Below are 17053 nucleotides of genomic sequence, written 5' to 3'. Positions count from 1 at the left end.
GAGGTCTTTGACTGTTATTTATCAGATTAACAAGTGCCTGAGTTCAAGTAAACAAGCACATATCTGTGAAAGGGGACTGAGTATGTGGAATGTGCCTGGCATCATTCAGATTTACAGTGTTTATAGGTGATTTATCATTTTCACAATTTAAATTGCAGCACATCATCATCATCATCATCACATCAGAATCATTTTTCATTGTGTTTGGATTAAAAGATTTCTATGCCTGTTTTCTAAAGCTGTGAGGAGGGCAGAGATAAAATCACAGCCACAAAAACAGACTGAGGTGAAAGAGCTGCTGCCTAAAAGGCAAATAGCATTTGCTACACGGGAAAATATTTTCCCCAGCTTTAAAAGTCTCAGTGTTCTTTGTGTTTAAAGACCTAAAAATCGCTTCCAGTAAGAATCAGTTTCTGTTAAAAACCGTTCTGTTTTTCCAGGTGTCTTGGAATTTGTTTGCCTCAGTAGGAAAATCACAGTTGGGTGGCTCTGTCCAAGCCTGATCTGTCATGGTTCAGGCACTGAAGTCATTAAATAATTCCCATTCCTCATCTGACCACACACACCCCTAATCTCATCTTTTCTATTAACTGCATCTAGTAACTACTAGTTGTTTGTTCATTTTCATTTTGAAACATAAACCAGGACTTTATCTTTTTTCTTTTTTTTTCTTCAGTCGTCTGACCCATAGCTTTTTCTCATTTAGGTTTTCCTAAGGGTGGAGCACTTCCTTCATTTGGCAAAATCACCAATCCTGCTCCAAAAGGACCAGACCGCCCCACCCCGCGGCCACATCCTGAGGACCTCAACTCTCTGGTACAGCGTGCTGAGCACATCCCAGCTGGTACGCGCACCCCAATGTGCTGCAAGTGCAACGATATCATCAGGTACGTCAGAAAAACTACATTTGGCAAAGGAGCTTTGGAACAGTAAAACATTCCTCATCAGCTACATTTACATTTAAATAAGTCTAAAGGTCTGTACAGCCTACAGCTTATTATGCAGAATGTTTATGTAAAACTCTTCAAGTGGCGCTTTGCTTATGTTTATAATCTGTGCTCAATCCCACCAGGGGACCATTCCTTGTGGCCATGGGTATGGCATGGCACCCTGAGGAGTTCAACTGCGCTCACTGCCGCTCCTCCCTGGCAGACCATGGATTTGTGGAGGAGGGGAACAAGGTGTACTGTGTGCAGTGCTATGAGCAGTTCTTTGCTCCCACCTGCGCCCGCTGCCAACAGAAGATTCTGGGGGTGGGTTAAAGTGTCTTTGTCCGCTTTAACTAGAAACTCCTATTACCCTCCACTCTATTCCAGGAAATGAAGCAAACACTGATCAAATCCACTGAAGTGTGTGTGATTACACATTTAAAAATATACAGCACATACTGTGTGTTGACATATTCAAAAAAGAGCTGTAATATGATTGTAGCACATATACATATGTAAGTTGTAGCTAACTTTCCTTAATATTGTTAACTGTGTACAATCATGTGTTTATAGCAGGAGCTGCTGTCCATATATCAGCTGCTGATATATTTTCTCCACAGGAGATCATGAATGCCCTGAAACAGACCTGGCACGTGTCCTGTTTCGTCTGTTCGGCCTGCCACCTCCCAATCAGAGGCAACACGTTTCACATGGAGGACGGACAGCCATACTGTGAAAAAGGTTAAACGATGTTTTGTAAAGAAAATAAAGACAATGTCTTGTTCAAACAGACTAACATTTGGTCAATTTGCTGTTCACTCAGATTACTACAACCTGTTTGGGACCAACTGTCATGGCTGCGACTTCCCCATTGAGGCAGGGGACAAGTTCTTGAAGGCTCTAGGATTCACCTGGCACGACACCTGTTTTGTGTGCGCGGTATGTTCAGGAGATGAATTCTCTGTGCAATAAGAGCTGGAAATCCACATGTCGCATTAAGTAAACCAACTATATTATGTTTGTTTCTCTCTACAGGTGTGCTCTACTAACCTTGAGGGTCAGGCATTCTTCTCCAAGAAAGACAAACCTTTGTGCAAGAAACACGCCCACACTGTCAACATCTGAGCTGACCTTCTGTGAATATACATAAGAGAGAGAGGGAGCATCAGTTTGCAGCAAGTTATATTTCAAGCAAATGTTAAATATGTTCTTGATTTAAACAAAAATAAATAAATAAACTGGATTACTGGCATTCTTTAATAATAATAATATTTGGTTAGAGATTCCACTGTAAGCTTCATTCTATGCTCTAGTATTGGTATTGACTATTATCATTAGTTATGTCACATAACTTTTAATATGCAAGAGTAAATTCAGTGCACTGTTGACTTCTTTGTCAGTTCCGTATCTACACCGATGCATTTTTAATACCCGTGTGGTGGTGGTGTGTTGAAGATGAGAAAAAATTAGTTTACAGGGTTTAAAAATTAAGCTTATTTAACTTTAAATAATAATAAAAACAAAGTATATTTTAGACAGGGATCACTCAGTCTGGCATAACAATGGGAAATATTATTAATAGTATTTTTAGTAAAATCTTTAAATGATGTGCTGTTTAGTTATCACAATGAAATGAAAACACCAGGCAGTAACCTATTAAAATGTGCAATTTATATATTGTGCATGTATTTTACTATTGATGCATCCAGGAGTATTTTGAAAAGACTTCCTAATGTCAAGTGAATAAAGTGGGGACATCCAGCTGTTTCTGTTCATGTTGTAAAGTCTATACTTCAGTAGTTAAATGTTTAAATGAGCATCCTTCCAGTGGTATTGAACCAGCTCCTGGCATTAAAAAGCATTTTATTTTTCCTATTTTGTGCTAAGCCATTCAATCACAGTTTTGTGGGATTTTCAAGTTACAAAAAACAATTTTAAAATATATTTTCAAAAGTGGAGTTCTGCTGTCAGGTTTTGGTTTGTTTGTTTTGCACACTTTCTATGCATTCATTGAAATAAAACGGTCCAACATTGGCTGCCATGCATCATTTCAAAACCATGTTATTCTATTCTTTTGCACCGGACACTAGATCCAAACTGTTGTTGTTTATGCTCTGTTTATGAGACGTTAGATGGACAGAAAGCATTGAGATGAGTGTGTGATGTATCACTGCTTGATATGTGTATGATATAACTATTATTATGAGGGGAAGCTTAAGAGGCAGGCAGACGGGCACCATGCACTTAAACTTCAGTAAGAAATTTAAGTAGCTTACAAATGTCTACATAAGAATTAAAGAAACTATACTTGGTCTTCTGTCTTGTCTTGTAACTGCTATAGGCTATAAAGTGTGAGAGATTCAGGAATAACTGAAAACATATCCAGTGATATTCAAATAACTGCAGGAGCTCAGGTTATTGCCATTCTCCAAGACGTCAGAGGTGGGAGCTGTGGGACACGAGATTTAAGCAGCCTCCAAAAACTATCGGTAGCCTACACTTCGAAAACTCCAGACGTAGAGGCACATGGGCACAAATAAAAGAGACCAGAGTAGATTTGAAATCAGGACCGGCTGGGATTTTATTGTGCAGCTTTAAGAAGAGACGGTAAGTATATTTTTGTTGTCTCTGTGGGAGCGCAGTTTTAGCTGCACTGGGAAGTACTCGTGCAGTGGATGTCCAGACTTTCGTCAGTGAAACCCGAAGGGGTCCGTGATTTGTTTTCCGTGCTACTGTTCAAATGAATTCAGCCGAAGTGCTTATTTGACTCCCTACGAGGGGGGTTATTTAGTGGCAGCAGCTGCGGGCGATCTGCGCGACGCCGGACAGCGTTATTGGTGGAGTCTGTGACGGTGCTGATGATGCTTAAATTGATCGCGGCGGTACATCTTTGATGCCTGGTCAGATGGACAATGGCCTCGGAGTTGCGTTATGATAAGAAACAGTTGTTTTAACCCACTGAGTAAAGTTGTTATCAAGGTCTCCCCTGTTAAATTCGACAATTTGGCCAATTTTGCGATAGATATTCAAAGTTGTTTTCATTGCATTGATTATGACGGTCATCTTCATCACCAGATAAGGTTAGCCCAGTAGTTCACTTATAATACATTATTGGTGTTTAATCTGACTTATTAAACTGATTACATATCAAATTGGGTAAACTCCATCAGCTGATAAAGATCATATGATATAATCAAAGTCTATGTAATCATGTAATCACTGTGATTAATTTGATTTGCCACTGTTGTACTTATTGGTCAGCTGGGATGTAGATAATGCAGGGGGGATAAAATACGTAGATTTACACTGCCTCTATGACTAGAGGTAGATTGAAGGTATTAACAGTTCAATTCAATTTTACAATTACAATTACAATTACTAATTTTACAAGCACTCAAGGTGCTTGATATTGTAATGTGAAGACCCTACAATCAGATAACCAGCTATGAGCAAGCACTTGGCGACAGTGGGAAGAAAAAAAACTCCCTTTCAACAGGAAGAAACCTCTGACAGAACTAGGCTCAGGGAGGGGCGTCCATCTGTAGCTGAGGGGAGGAAGACAGGACAAATGACGAGCTATGGAAGAGAGTCAGAGATAAATAATCACTAATGATTAAATGCAGAGTGGTGTATGAAGACCTAATGAGTGAAGAAGAAATACTCATGGGAATCCCCCAGAAGCCTAGACCTATTGCAGCATAACTAAAGGATGATTCAGGGGCACTTGATCCAGCCCTAACTATAAGCTTTATTAAAAAGGAAAGTTTTAAGCCTAGCCTTGAAAGTAGAGTAATGAGAGTTGCTGTCTCCTGAATCCAAACTAAGAGCTGGTTCCAGAGAAAAGGGCCCTGAAACCTGAAGGCTGTGCCTCCCATTCTAATTTTAAATATACCATGAACCACAATTAAGCCAGCAAACCTGAGAGTGAAGTGCTGTGTTGGGATGATATGGTACCATGAGGTCTTTAACACAAGATGGGGCCTGATTATTCAGGAGCTTGTATGTGGGGGACTGTTCTCTCTGTGAGAGTTCAGTGGCATAGGGTTGATGGAAATATTTGACCACTGAACGGATGACACAAAGTAAACTGTCTATGACATCGTCTCATGTTTACACGACTATCTCTGAGCCCGGTGGGAGCAATACACCTCATTCAGGCCTGTGGTGTAGTCTTGGAACACATCAGCAGCCCCTCTAACTTTCTACAAGACAGAGAGGCTCTTTGAGGCACAACAGAGTGAGTGTTTATTGGTAATATTAAACTCACAGAGAGTGATCAAACCACCGCCCACCACCCGGTTCTTGCCCTGGCTCTGCCCCTGGCAGGAGTCACGCCTGTCCTTAGGCATGATGGCATGTCAAGTGAGGGTGGCTGGCAAGGCAGCCCTTTGTGGTCTACCGCAGACTCCTGCTACAAGTGTTTCAGTGTGGTGGACTCTCTGGCACTGATGACTAACACAGTGTGTGTATATTCTACTTGTTAGGCCTGTTATGCAGCAGCATGAGGGCGGCCCTGTCTGTGAAAAATGTCAGATGGAGTTCCCACAGAGCTCTGTATGGACTGCAGTGTTGACTAAGAGTAATTAACCAATAGATTTCTTCATCTGGTTGATTGAAACCTTCACGGGTGGAAATGTGTAGCAATGATGAGGAATCACAAGTGATGGATATGTGGCTTTAGACAAATCAGAATTTTAAATCAAATAGCATCATATTTATGTGTGTGGTGCACATAAATGCACAAACACTCCTAATCACTGTGGTTAGATACTGGCCTATGTCTGGATTTGTCCACAGGGCTAAACTTAGCAAGCTGCGACCTTTCACCTCAAGTTTCCTCCCTTATAATTACAGGAAGCAAGGACAGCCAATCCAGGCAGAGATCACTGCCGCATATTAACAAGCTCAATAGGAGCAGTATTTGAGGACCGCACAGGTAATGAGGAGGGAGAAGTTTTTACTCATAGAGTTTTGTCAGGGCTGCAGAAAAAAAGCAATAATGAAGACTTTAGCTCATCACCTCACACTCATGTAACATGAGCACAGAGACAAATGGAGTATATCGAGATACAAACTATCAGAGATCCAGTTACAGACAGGCTTTGCTCAATGCCTTTTCCAGCTGCCAGGACTCTATATGTTTTCATCATTTCTTTTAGCTTCTTCTCCTCTGTGTGCACTCCCTGAAGGAAGAGCATCTCACATCAAGAATTTTCCACAGGTATGGCTTTTCCATCTGCCATTCATTCACTCATATTTTGTCCGCTACTGTCTGTCATCCCATCCTAAAATCTCCATACTAAGCTCTTTGAAACAGGAACAGTATTTAACATAGGTGGCACCTGGGAAGCTTTTCTCTCAGAAATCTTATCCTGCCTTAGTTAAATTCTTTATTTTAAATGATAAGTTTCTGTCGTCATTACCATTCGTAGATTTTTCCTATTACTCCTCTCTGGATATAATTAACCTGGAAGCACAGGTTACATGTTCCAATCTGAAATAGTCGATCTTGTTTCAGTTAGCTTAGATTCCCCTGGGACTTTGACAATTAATGCTAATTCACAAACACATAAGTACAAATGACCCACTCATCGTTTTATGTAGGGTTGCTGATGAAAGACTAATGAAGATGATGGGAGGTTGCCTGTAAGTTCATCGTATTACTGGAGAAAAATAGGATTGTATTAAAAAAAAAGAGGATGAGTGGAAGATGATTGAAGATCAAAGAGCAGAAAGGAGAAGGGTACCTTGCGTGATTGGGTTAATGCAAAAGTGGGGAAATGACCTGAGTTTGAAATTTAGTCTGCAGTTTTATGACAGACATATGAGCTTCTTCCAGTATTTCCACTTTTATTTCTTCCAGAGAAGGACAAGTGCTGAAGCTCTGGCTGGGCATGGTGACAGGATGCTTTCTGATGCCCTGGGTTTGGATGGTGAGTCAAACTCTCATGCACTCTCTATCCATGTGCCTGAGAACATTTCTTATAAATGGAATAGTATCTGTTTATATGCACATGACTGACTGTAAAACCGAGCTCTTTTGTTAAATGGGAACTCACAAATGTAAAGTTGAGTGGTCTCACTTGAAGCTCCACACCGATAATATTGTGAAGAAAATGTAATCCAAAACTAAAAGCTGTATTGATCACGTTTTCTGTTTTCCTGGAGTTAGAGGTAGTATTTGACAGAGCTCATCCTGTGTGTGTGTGTGTGTGTGTGTGTGTGTGTGTGTGTGTGTGTGTGTGTGTGTGTGTGTGTGTGTGTGTGTGTGTGTGTGTGTGTGTGCGTGCAGTTGGCCTCCAAAGTGGCAGGCTAATTGACTTTCTGCTCGGCCTGTTGATAGGCTATGTAAAATAAACCGCTCTGACTATAATAGAATCCTGTTTTCTCCACTCAAGTTTTGGGTCAGGCTCAGACTCCCTCTACTGACCTGACTAACTGAAATGAAGAAGATCAACATCTGATATAGTGTAGTAAATTTTAGACACTCTCAGAAACACACCTGAGTAAATTACTAGAGCACTGTATTGATGAATGTACCTTCTCATAAAAATAAGACAAACAAAAAAAAAAAGAAAGAAATTTAATTGTGGTAATGTTAAGACGATGCTGAAACAAGGAAATAGACACAGAAATCCAAAAATGCAAAATGTCAGTATAAATGAGTACCAGAAGAATTCATCAAATCCAATTCAAACAAGTGTAAGTCATGTTATTTTCACCCTTTGATTCTGTCTCTGTGTAACCTGCTGTAGCCACAGCTGTAGTCTGAGTTCTTTGGCAGTTGTTTGTCTGTATCACAACTGTGAACGACACAGTCACAAAACTTTACAGGTGGTTAGTAAAAATGAAGGTTTGAAGATAGCCATGGTCTGACTGATGAGACAAGAGGACCCCTTTTCCACATTCCTTTTAACTGTGAAGTACAACTTTTACCTCCCAGTATGATTTATCTTTATCCGGTTTACATTCAGCAGCCGCTTTGTTAGGTACACCTGTTCAACTGTTCGTTAATAGATAACAGTTTGTTCTCTAGTCAGTGCATTTAGGAACTGTGTGTGTGCCTAAATGCACTGAGCTGCAGGTCAAGGCAACCTGCGAGCTGAGCATCAGAATGGGGAAGAAAGGTGATTTAAGCGAGTTTGACCATGTATGGCTGTTAGTGCCAGACTGGCTGGTCTAAGTGTTTCAGAAACTGCAGGTCTAGTGGGATTTTCCCATCACTAGGGTTTACAGAGAATGTTCCACAAAAAAGAAAATAGTGAGTGTCAGTTCTCTGTGCAAAAGTACCTTGTTCATGCCACGGGTAAGAGGAGAATGTTCAAACTGGACCAAGCTGATAGGATAGCAAGAGTTGAAATAACCACTCGTCACAACCAAGGTTAGCAGAAGATCATCTCTGAAGGCACAAAACATCAAACCTTTAAGCAGTTGGGCTACAGCAGCAGAAACCACTCTGGGTGTCACTCACTGAGGTGGTGCCCTCAGTACCAACTGAGAACAATATAAAACCCACAATTTACTTGAGCAGATGCTGACCATGCCCATCCTTTTATTACCACAGTGTACTTATCTTCTGATGGATGCTTCCAGCAGGATAATGTGCCATGTCATCAAGCTCAAATCATCTCAAACTGGTTTCTTGAACACAACAATGACTTCACTGTACTCAAATCTCTCCATCGTCACCAGATCTCAATCTAATAGAGCGCCTTTTGGATGGAACAGGAGATTCACGTCTTGCACGTGCAACTAACAAATCTGCAGCAACTGTGTGATTCTGCCATGTAAATATGGACCAAAATCTCTGATGAATGTTTCCAGCAATATCTTGAATCTATGATGCAAAGAACTTTGGCAGTTCTCAAGACAAAAGGGAGGTGTACCTAATAAAGTGTCCGGTGAGTGTATAAAAACATGTAATACTCTTTCAGGATGGATGCGGTCTGAGAGCTCAGTGGCGTTATGGAAGGTCATCTTGTGATTGATACTTCTACATATTTTCCTGCATAAAAAATATTTCAGCCTACTTGCATAGTGCATTTCAGCAATATAAACATATAGTAGCTCATGGATACATTTTTATATCTTTGCATCTTGGTTTCGGCCCTGAGTTGGCTTGTTGCATCGTTTAATTAGCATTCCTTTTACATTAAGCAACATTGAGCGTGCCGCTGCAAGACCCGTCATACACAGCAAAATATGCTGATGCAGCTCCAAACCTGGAGTCCTTGTTTCAAGTGGTGTTCAGTCAGGGAGCTGAACCTGTGCAAGACTGTGAAAAAATGGACTTCCTGCATGTACAGAGGTCAATAATAGTCTGTATATGTGGGAAAGGATTGCTTGAACTCCTTCTGCGACAGTGACCTGCTGTCCGGAAAGAAAAGCGTCCTGAAGCCAAACACCAGTTTGAGTTGGAGAGTAACTCACACCCATAAAGAATGTCAAGAATCTGTGTGTTAAAGTTCACAATGTATCACCATTTGCTGCTGGATCCTGGCAAATAAAAGACAGCTGTGTGAGTCTGCATGGGTGGAAAAAAAGATGATACTAAAACAAAAAAAAATTACAGTTATGCAAATATTTTCTCCATTTTTGTGTGTATATGGTTCACATGTAAGTTCACACAGCTGATATGACACTGTCAGCACTTTCACTCACACATACAAGTCTGACACGCTGGCAGCTCGACAGCCTATAATTACACCCTAACTGGTTTATTAAGAAAATACAGGTCAGCCGAGACCACCCAGAAACACAGTACGAGTCACCTGTTTGCACCGTGAAGGAACTTCGCTGTTTCACTTCAGCACCCAGCTGTGGCTCACTGTAATTTTGCTCATACAATATTGTCTCAAGGTCTCTGAAATATGTTTCATGGCGCTTGCCTTCTTTTCCTGAGAAGTTCATATTTCCTTATATGTGTATAAAGAGCGGGCTCTGCCTTTCACCTCATTCAAAACATGTCACCCTGATCTCATTTGACAGTTTGATCTTTCAACATACTAATCTGAAAAAGCTTTGTTCTACGGTCCTCAGCATGTCTGCTCTGCTGTCGACCTTTTTCTGCACCGCGTCTGATTAATAGGAAGCGACAGTGAGTGCCAGTCAGACTGCGAGAGGAGATGGAGAAACACATGAAATCAATTTCTGTCTCGTGCGTATTTTTCCTGCTTCCCAGCCCTTGATGACAGATTGCAAAATGGGTTTTGTGTGTGTCTTTTGTTTTCCAGCAGGTTTGGGAGAGGGCAGAGGGTATTCAGAGTCATACCTGTGAGGCAGTCTGCGAGGAAATGTGCTGACATCAGAGATTTGCATTTTAAAGCCAGGGAATAGAAGAGGAGGAGGAGGATACTTCAGTAGAAGAAGCTGAGTTTGCATAGATCAGATCAGGTGAGTCTGTATTCAGAATGACATCTCATATCAATGCTAATCTGTTAATTAAAGACCCAGTCTCATCCTGGAACATACGGTGAAGAATGAAGCGCTCTGTGTGCCGATGATTAAAAATAGCATTACCTTGAACCACATGAGAAGATCCTGCCAAGATAAAGTGTTCCGCATTTGTCAGTCGCGTTCACAGCGTTTGGAGATTAATTGTTCACTTCACCATGTCGTCAGCTTCTGTTGTGATGTTTGGATCCCAGCTGCTCGCTCTGCTTTATTTGGAAACAACCACACACATACATTGTCAGACACGACACACGGTGGAATCCCTGACAGGGTTTGGGATTAGTCGCGAGATTAGGGAATGAGCCAAAAGAGGTAACAGGTGACAAACTCGTGTCAACACTTCATGAAAAGCACTATAACCTCAGATTAAATAAACTACTGCAGCAAACAAAAGGTGAGTCAAGTTACTGTATGTTGCATGAGAGCAGCTACAAGCTGCCAAGCCTCGTTTGCTGAATATATCTCTGGTGGACAGTTACACTTTAATGACACCTGTTGTCCTTTGTTAAAACAGTTTGCATTTGTGTTGAGCTGTCATGGTTTTCAAGGCTTTCCCAACTTTTTTTTCTTTTTTTTTTTGTGATCTGTTTTCCAGAAGATATTATTTGTTCTGTGTGGAAGTTTATCGTGTATTACTCTGGAAATCTTGAAATTTTAACCGTTAAACCTTTTACAGCTACTCGCTGGCATTCAGCCTAATTTGACTCACCTAGGTAGCAGTGTTTGCAATTGCGATTAAGTTACTTGTTTTCTGTATTTGCGGCAAAGATGACTGATGACATCAGTGAAAGAAAAGCTCCAGGCTCCTCTAAATAAATTAGTTCAAGTTGCGTTGGGTCTGCCCTCAAGTGAAGATATGGGAAACAACTAAAGCGACGCCTTTGGAAGACTTGTTGTTTTAAATGTGACTGCTTAGTAATATCAGCATATTTATTTTAGCCACCCAGCCTCACTGGTAACTCTGTGTGTATTTCAGTTCCAACTGTGGTCTAAAAAAGACTTGATACAGACTCAGTGGAGAGTATGTCCTGCTTTCTAAATTAACGTCCTAGGGAAACACATTTTGGCCACATCAATCTTTCATTCTTCCTTCATCTTTACTTACGGTTGTATCCAGACTCAGAAGAGACCGGCCTCTCTGCTTTGCTTTCCAAACCTCTTCTGTAGCTCTGAGAATTTTACGTAGGGCAGAGGTTGGATCAAATGACAATGCAAAGAAAGAGAGGGAGAGCAGGGAAGCTAGCTAACCTGCTACACGCTGGATTGTTATTGCAGGTGTTTAAGAGAAGTTACAGCTGTTAATTTCTTCTGTGTGGTGACACATGTGGAGCTGCATGCACCAATGTTGCTGTGCCACAATGCACAGATCACATTTTAAGGATCAGGAGATGGTTACTTGGTTTCTGTGCTCTACTGCTTCAACCTTTTTACCGACCTTGTATGCATGTAGACATATAAGGAATTCATGGTTAGTTTCTTTCTTACAGTCAAATTCACTCATAGGCAAGATACTTTGCATCTGTTTGTAAAGCATTGAAAATGTAGACTCTGGGACATTTTGTGCAGTCTGAAAGCCTGTTGGATCCACACACTCGTATGTGGGTCTGATTCTGTTAACTCGATTAACTTTTTTTCAGTTTAAAGAACCTAACATTTATACCTGATCTTTGTCTGATTTCAGCATCAGCTGCTTCAGTTTAGGGTCATGCAAAAGATGAAATAACTAGTTAAGTTTGAGTGACTAACCTGCAAGACTGTATGATGAAACAGCTATGTCCCTGTTTTAGAGTTCACTCTCACTCCCCAAACTTTTATGAAGTGTGTGTGTTTTGATGTGTTGGTTTGTGCTTGTACTTGTGTTGGTAGACAGGTGCTCCTTTTGTTCTCCAACTGTGTGCTGTAACCTCGAACAATTATTTTGATTGGTCATTTTTTCATAGGATCAAGCCGAAAGCTCATGTTTTGAGAATAAAACATGAAGAAATTGGAAAGTCAGTAACTTTTTTCTCTCTGATGCCAACATAAAAGGTAAGCTGAAAATGCCCGATTTTAAAAACACTAATAATGTAGGCACACACAGAGGCCTTTTTACTTCATTACATAAAGTGGTCAAGATGCTGGGTGGTGCCCACTGTTTTTTTTTTTAAACCTATGTTTGTTTTACTTTTTGGAAGTGCTACAAATTAAGCAGTCAGAAGCTTTGGGTGGACAATTCTATGGGAGTACAAGTGGGTGAGAGGGAAGGCGGGGGTGGGGGAGCTTAAAGAAAAACCTCAAATGTGAAAACGACTGGAACTCCCAGGGTTTTCAAAACAGAACTCAAGATTTTGTTACACATACCTGGACAACTGAGGGCATGGAAAAAAAAACCCTTCCATATGCACTCGACAGCTGGGCTGGTCAGAGAAATAAGACGAATAATGTAAACAAAATAGAACAGAGAGGACACCCGGCCAACAGAGGCAGCACGTGTCAGCTTCAGAAATATGCAGAGCCACGGTCATCAATCACGGACAGGATTGCCACAGTCACATTGACAGCTTTGGACAGAGAGGAGGCAGAGTTTTTTTGGCCACTGTCTGTGTGTGGACTCAACTGTGGTCGCTGTTTCCCAGATCTGCCTCCAGCTTCATGATTCAGGTCTGACTGGGATTCATCCAAAGCACTCAAGACTGACTGATGATGGGGCATCGCGGCAAACCAGTGTCAACAAGCGAGTAAAGTTAATGGTCCTAACTTGTCAATAAGGCCTGTTGGCAAAGCTCGTAGAGGTCCTCCTCAGTGTTGTTTTACTAGGTTTCAGTGTTGGTGTAAGCTGCACATCAGGACTGTACTGTGGGAATATTCTCTCGCTCTTGTGGGAATATGGTGGCTTGACAGTGGTAATAGTATAACTGCAAGCAGTAAATTGGCCTAAACCAAGCAAAACAGAGCAAAGGGAGAGAGACAGTCTTTAGGGGCAAATCTGGAGTTTAGTCCCTAAAATTGAACATTCCCCAGGGTTTCATCAGAAGGATGAAGGATGTTGGGATAGAAGACGGGGGTTGAGAGATGCTCTGGCAAGGACAAAGCCCTTAGGGTTTTCACTCAGAACAAACTTTGTCTGTTCCAACATGTTTGGAATGGTACATTCTGTTGTTTGCGTGCATGTTTGTCAAGTTTAGTACAAGGGGTTAGTACAAGTGAAGTCCACTACATGAATACATTTGAAAAAAGGAAGGAGGATCATCATTGCAACTTAGTGCTGAACATATGTTGCGTTTGCTGCTGCTTTTTTGTAGCATACTAAATGTTTTGTAGCTTCTGTTTGTCCCTTCTATAATAGGTACAGTTTTAATTACCAGGTTGATGATTGAAAGGATTGCTTGCATGTGCATCTGTAGAGATAGCTGTCTAATGGCAGTAGTCATCAATACATTCTAACTACTCTGGTTATGTGATTTAGTGGCAAACTGTAATTCAAACTCATACCTGTCTTTTATCATCTGACAAGGGTTCCCCTTCACCAAAGAAGCGAAAACGTGAAGGAAAAAGAAAACGTGATGCACATCTGGAGAAAATATCATCCTTTTCCTACTCAAGTTAACCCTCATGTCCTGAACTGAAATCATGGCACCAACACACAGAAACGTGCATAAACATGCTCATTTGGTCCCAATATTGTAACAGTTACTTCTTGTCAGCAGATTTGACATGCAACCCTCCTGTCTGATAGCTAACAGTGAGCTAGCTTAAGATCAACAGCAGAGGGTTTTAAGCTAACATTATGCCGGCTAATGTTAGTGTCGAAAAAAAATATCTCATGTTCCCTCTGATAAACAATTTCATCACATTCTCCCATCTTATACAAGTTTATTTGCAAAGTGTCTCCGCCCAACAATGTTAGGTTTAACTTAGTTTCAAACATTAGTTTCACTAATGCCCACATAGCAAGCAGGTCTGGCCCGGATCTGGTATCAAGCCGGCACTGCTGGCTGACTTCTGGCATGATAAGACGTATGTCATCCTGATATAGGCCAGGCCTGGCATAGATGTGATGTGATCTATGTGATGGCATGCCACATCTGGCTCGATTGTGGGTTGGTTTATGTGGCCCAGGCCCATAGAAAACAGGTCTGGCGGGATCTGGCATCAAGCTGCCACTTCTGAGTGATCGGTGTTATGGCAGAGTGTATGTCAACCAGATGTGGGCCAGGTCTGGCAATGATGCACTATTTATGTTCCTATTTTCTTATTTTAGTTAGAAGACCCAAATGCCATGTTGCAATACTATACTGCTATGGTAGCCAACGTTTCAAATGCAGGTTTGACAGGTTTGTGAGTTTACACTATATCCAAAACCTAGTGATGGTTTACTCATCTCTGCCAGTGGGTGGCCGTAGCTCAGGCGGTAGAGCAGGTCACCTATTGATCGGAAGGTTAGTGGTTTGATCCCTGGCTCATCCAGTCTGCATGTCAAGAGTTTGAGTATGAATGTAGTTAGAAAGCACTCAGTTAAGAGAAAGTGTGTGATTGGGTGACTGTGGCGTGTTGTATAGAGCACTTTGGGTAATCTGGTAGAATTGAAAAACGCTATATAAGAATCAGTCCATTCACTGTCTGAACAGAGTTTTATCATTTGTGTCTGCAACTGGCCCATGGCTGCACACAACTTACACATGGCCTGCATACCGCAAAGAATGACGGCCCTTTGGTGGTCCAGACCAGGTTTGCCAGAGATAATCCACACGTGGGCCAGCAAAGGACCACCAGTGTGTCTGCAACTGGCCTTGTGCTGGCCCATGTATGGGCCACCTTTGGCAAACCAGATCTGGGCCACCAAAGGGCCGTCATTCTTTGCGGTATGCGGGCCATGTATAAGCACATTGTGTGGGCCAGATCTGGGCCATACCAATTTTGCTGACTAACAGCAGCTAACAGAGGCTAAGGGCGGGAAAAACAGCAGCGCTTACCATAAGAAAAGTTCAGGATATCCTCAGCAAGCGGACAAGAATTCGTCAGAGCCTTATTAACTCTTCGACTTGTATTGGACTCTTTTAATTAAGTTTGACAGTCTCCTCCAGAGTAAATAAACACTGACACATATTGATAGCTGAGGTAAACAGAAGACTGATATCCTACACTAACAGAAACCACCATAGCTAGAATTATGCGCTTGAAATGGGAGGGGTAAGAAAACAGATCTCAGATGACCGCACATCTAGTGGTGATATTTTACACAATGTAAATCTAAGCTATTTTTCCAGTCACACCATGATTTAATTCATTCATGTGATGGTAAATTTGACTGCTGTCTGTATTTAAATTCATACATAATCAGACTTTGAAGATTAAGTTCTTGCTATAGATCTCTTGTTTCACTTTATATGTTGCTGCAGAAACCTAATCAGGCTGTAATTGTCTTACGCAGATGCGCAAGTTTATATTGGGGACCCAGTACAAATAGAGTTCATGGCCATCTCAGTCCCCTGTGAATTCAAAGGATGGATCACTGCATCCAATCGTTTCTTTACCCACTGTCTGTCTTCATTAGATACAGAGTGACAGGACAGCTGTTTCTATGTCTGGCATGTATAACTCAGTGTGCCGTCTCCTTGCTTTGACATTGAACCATAAAGAAGAATCATCACCAGTGAATCTGACAGACTTTGATCACAAGCCAGTCCAATGAAGGTGCAGGATTGATGTCTCATGTGAAGGAGAAAGTATGCCATGCTGAAAACTGAAAACTGTGCAGTGTGTGACACAATTGTACAAAACTTATCTGCACAGTGGACTATGAATCTGCTGATGTAAAATAGCGTACAGTATTACAGTAAATTGCCAATCAAAACCAAGGACACTGCTTTTCTGCAGTGACACACACACACAAATACAGCAGCAGTTATGACTTCATCCTGAAGGCCAACAACCACAGATTAGTGTCATAAACAAACAGAAGCCATAATGAGACTGAAGTTGGTCACCATGATTGTTTACATTCCTTCACACAGAGCCTTCAAATGCAAACTGCAGAGATCATAAGAAAGCCATAACTGCTGATTAGCATCCAATAAACAATGATAAACATACTGCAGAGGATCATCGTGACATTTCAGTGACTTTTTACCCACTTCATTCTCAAAAAGGATGTAGTTAGTCCTTAAAACAGGCCATCCCAATCACCATGATGAATATGTTGTTGTCTCTATAGGATTAAGTATATGAGAGCTAGTTATGGTTTGCAGCGCTGAAAAGATTAAATTAGTTGCTGTTTGAAAACACTGCAGCAAGCTAATGATATTGATGGAGTAATGCCCATCAGTTAAGAGTGATATAGTCTGCAGTGGCCTGAGGTTCCATTTTCTGTGTTAGACGGACACTTCAGATGAAAAGCCTTGTGGTTGTCACCCTTGGATACCATTAAGCTGAACAGCAGTAGGAGTCCTTTACATAAACTTCTGGAGAAGGCGGAAACTGCCATCCATCATGTGTAGCATGTGATGACATGTTTGACCGTTTGTCCTCTCCCACTCTACACACACACACACACTAAAAATACTGCCTGTTTGGGTCTCCACTAACATTGCCATACCTTTCCCAATTGGAAGACATTTATCACTACATCTCAGTGTAAAAAAAAATAAAAGTATGTGTTTTTATCTGTATTTTCCACTAACCTTTTCATTTTC

At 41.3% G+C, this 17053-nt stretch overlaps 2 protein-coding genes across 5 annotated transcripts in view; both read left to right on the top strand.

Moving 5' to 3' along the window:
• Positions 1–2985, top strand: part of pdlim5b (PDZ and LIM domain 5b) — a 39021-nt gene extending 36036 nt beyond the window's left edge. For 2 of the 3 annotated variants that reach the window (XM_085168910.1, XM_085168911.1), the window contains 5 exons: positions 707–887; positions 1073–1253; positions 1550–1670; positions 1753–1868; positions 1965–2172. In XM_085168910.1, the coding sequence (XP_085025036.1) occupies positions 707–887; positions 1073–1253; positions 1550–1670; positions 1753–1868; positions 1965–2054 (689 nt within the window). In that variant the 3' untranslated portion in view covers positions 2055–2172. Of the gene's footprint in view, positions 1–706; positions 888–1072; positions 1254–1549; positions 1671–1752; positions 1869–1964 lie in introns of all 3 variants that reach the window. The other variant, XM_085168909.1, reaches the window with a different exon arrangement.
• A 127-nt stretch (positions 2986–3112) lies between these two features.
• bmpr1bb (bone morphogenetic protein receptor, type IBb) overlaps positions 3113–17053 on the top strand; it is a 64397-nt gene continuing 50456 nt past the window's right edge. The window contains exons 1-4 of one of the 2 annotated variants that reach the window (XM_085168912.1): positions 3113–3536; positions 6089–6150; positions 6793–6862; positions 10163–10322. The gene's annotated coding sequence lies outside the window, so the exon portion shown is untranslated. The other variant, XM_085168913.1, reaches the window with a different exon arrangement.

Source organism: Neolamprologus multifasciatus, chromosome 7 (assembly GCF_963576455.1).
Source record: "Neolamprologus multifasciatus chromosome 7, fNeoMul1.2, whole genome shotgun sequence".
NCBI classification, from domain to species: domain Eukaryota; kingdom Metazoa; phylum Chordata; class Actinopteri; order Cichliformes; family Cichlidae; genus Neolamprologus; species Neolamprologus multifasciatus.
The sequence above is the reverse complement of the archived record's forward strand: the minus strand, read 5'-3'. Positions and strand labels throughout refer to the sequence as shown.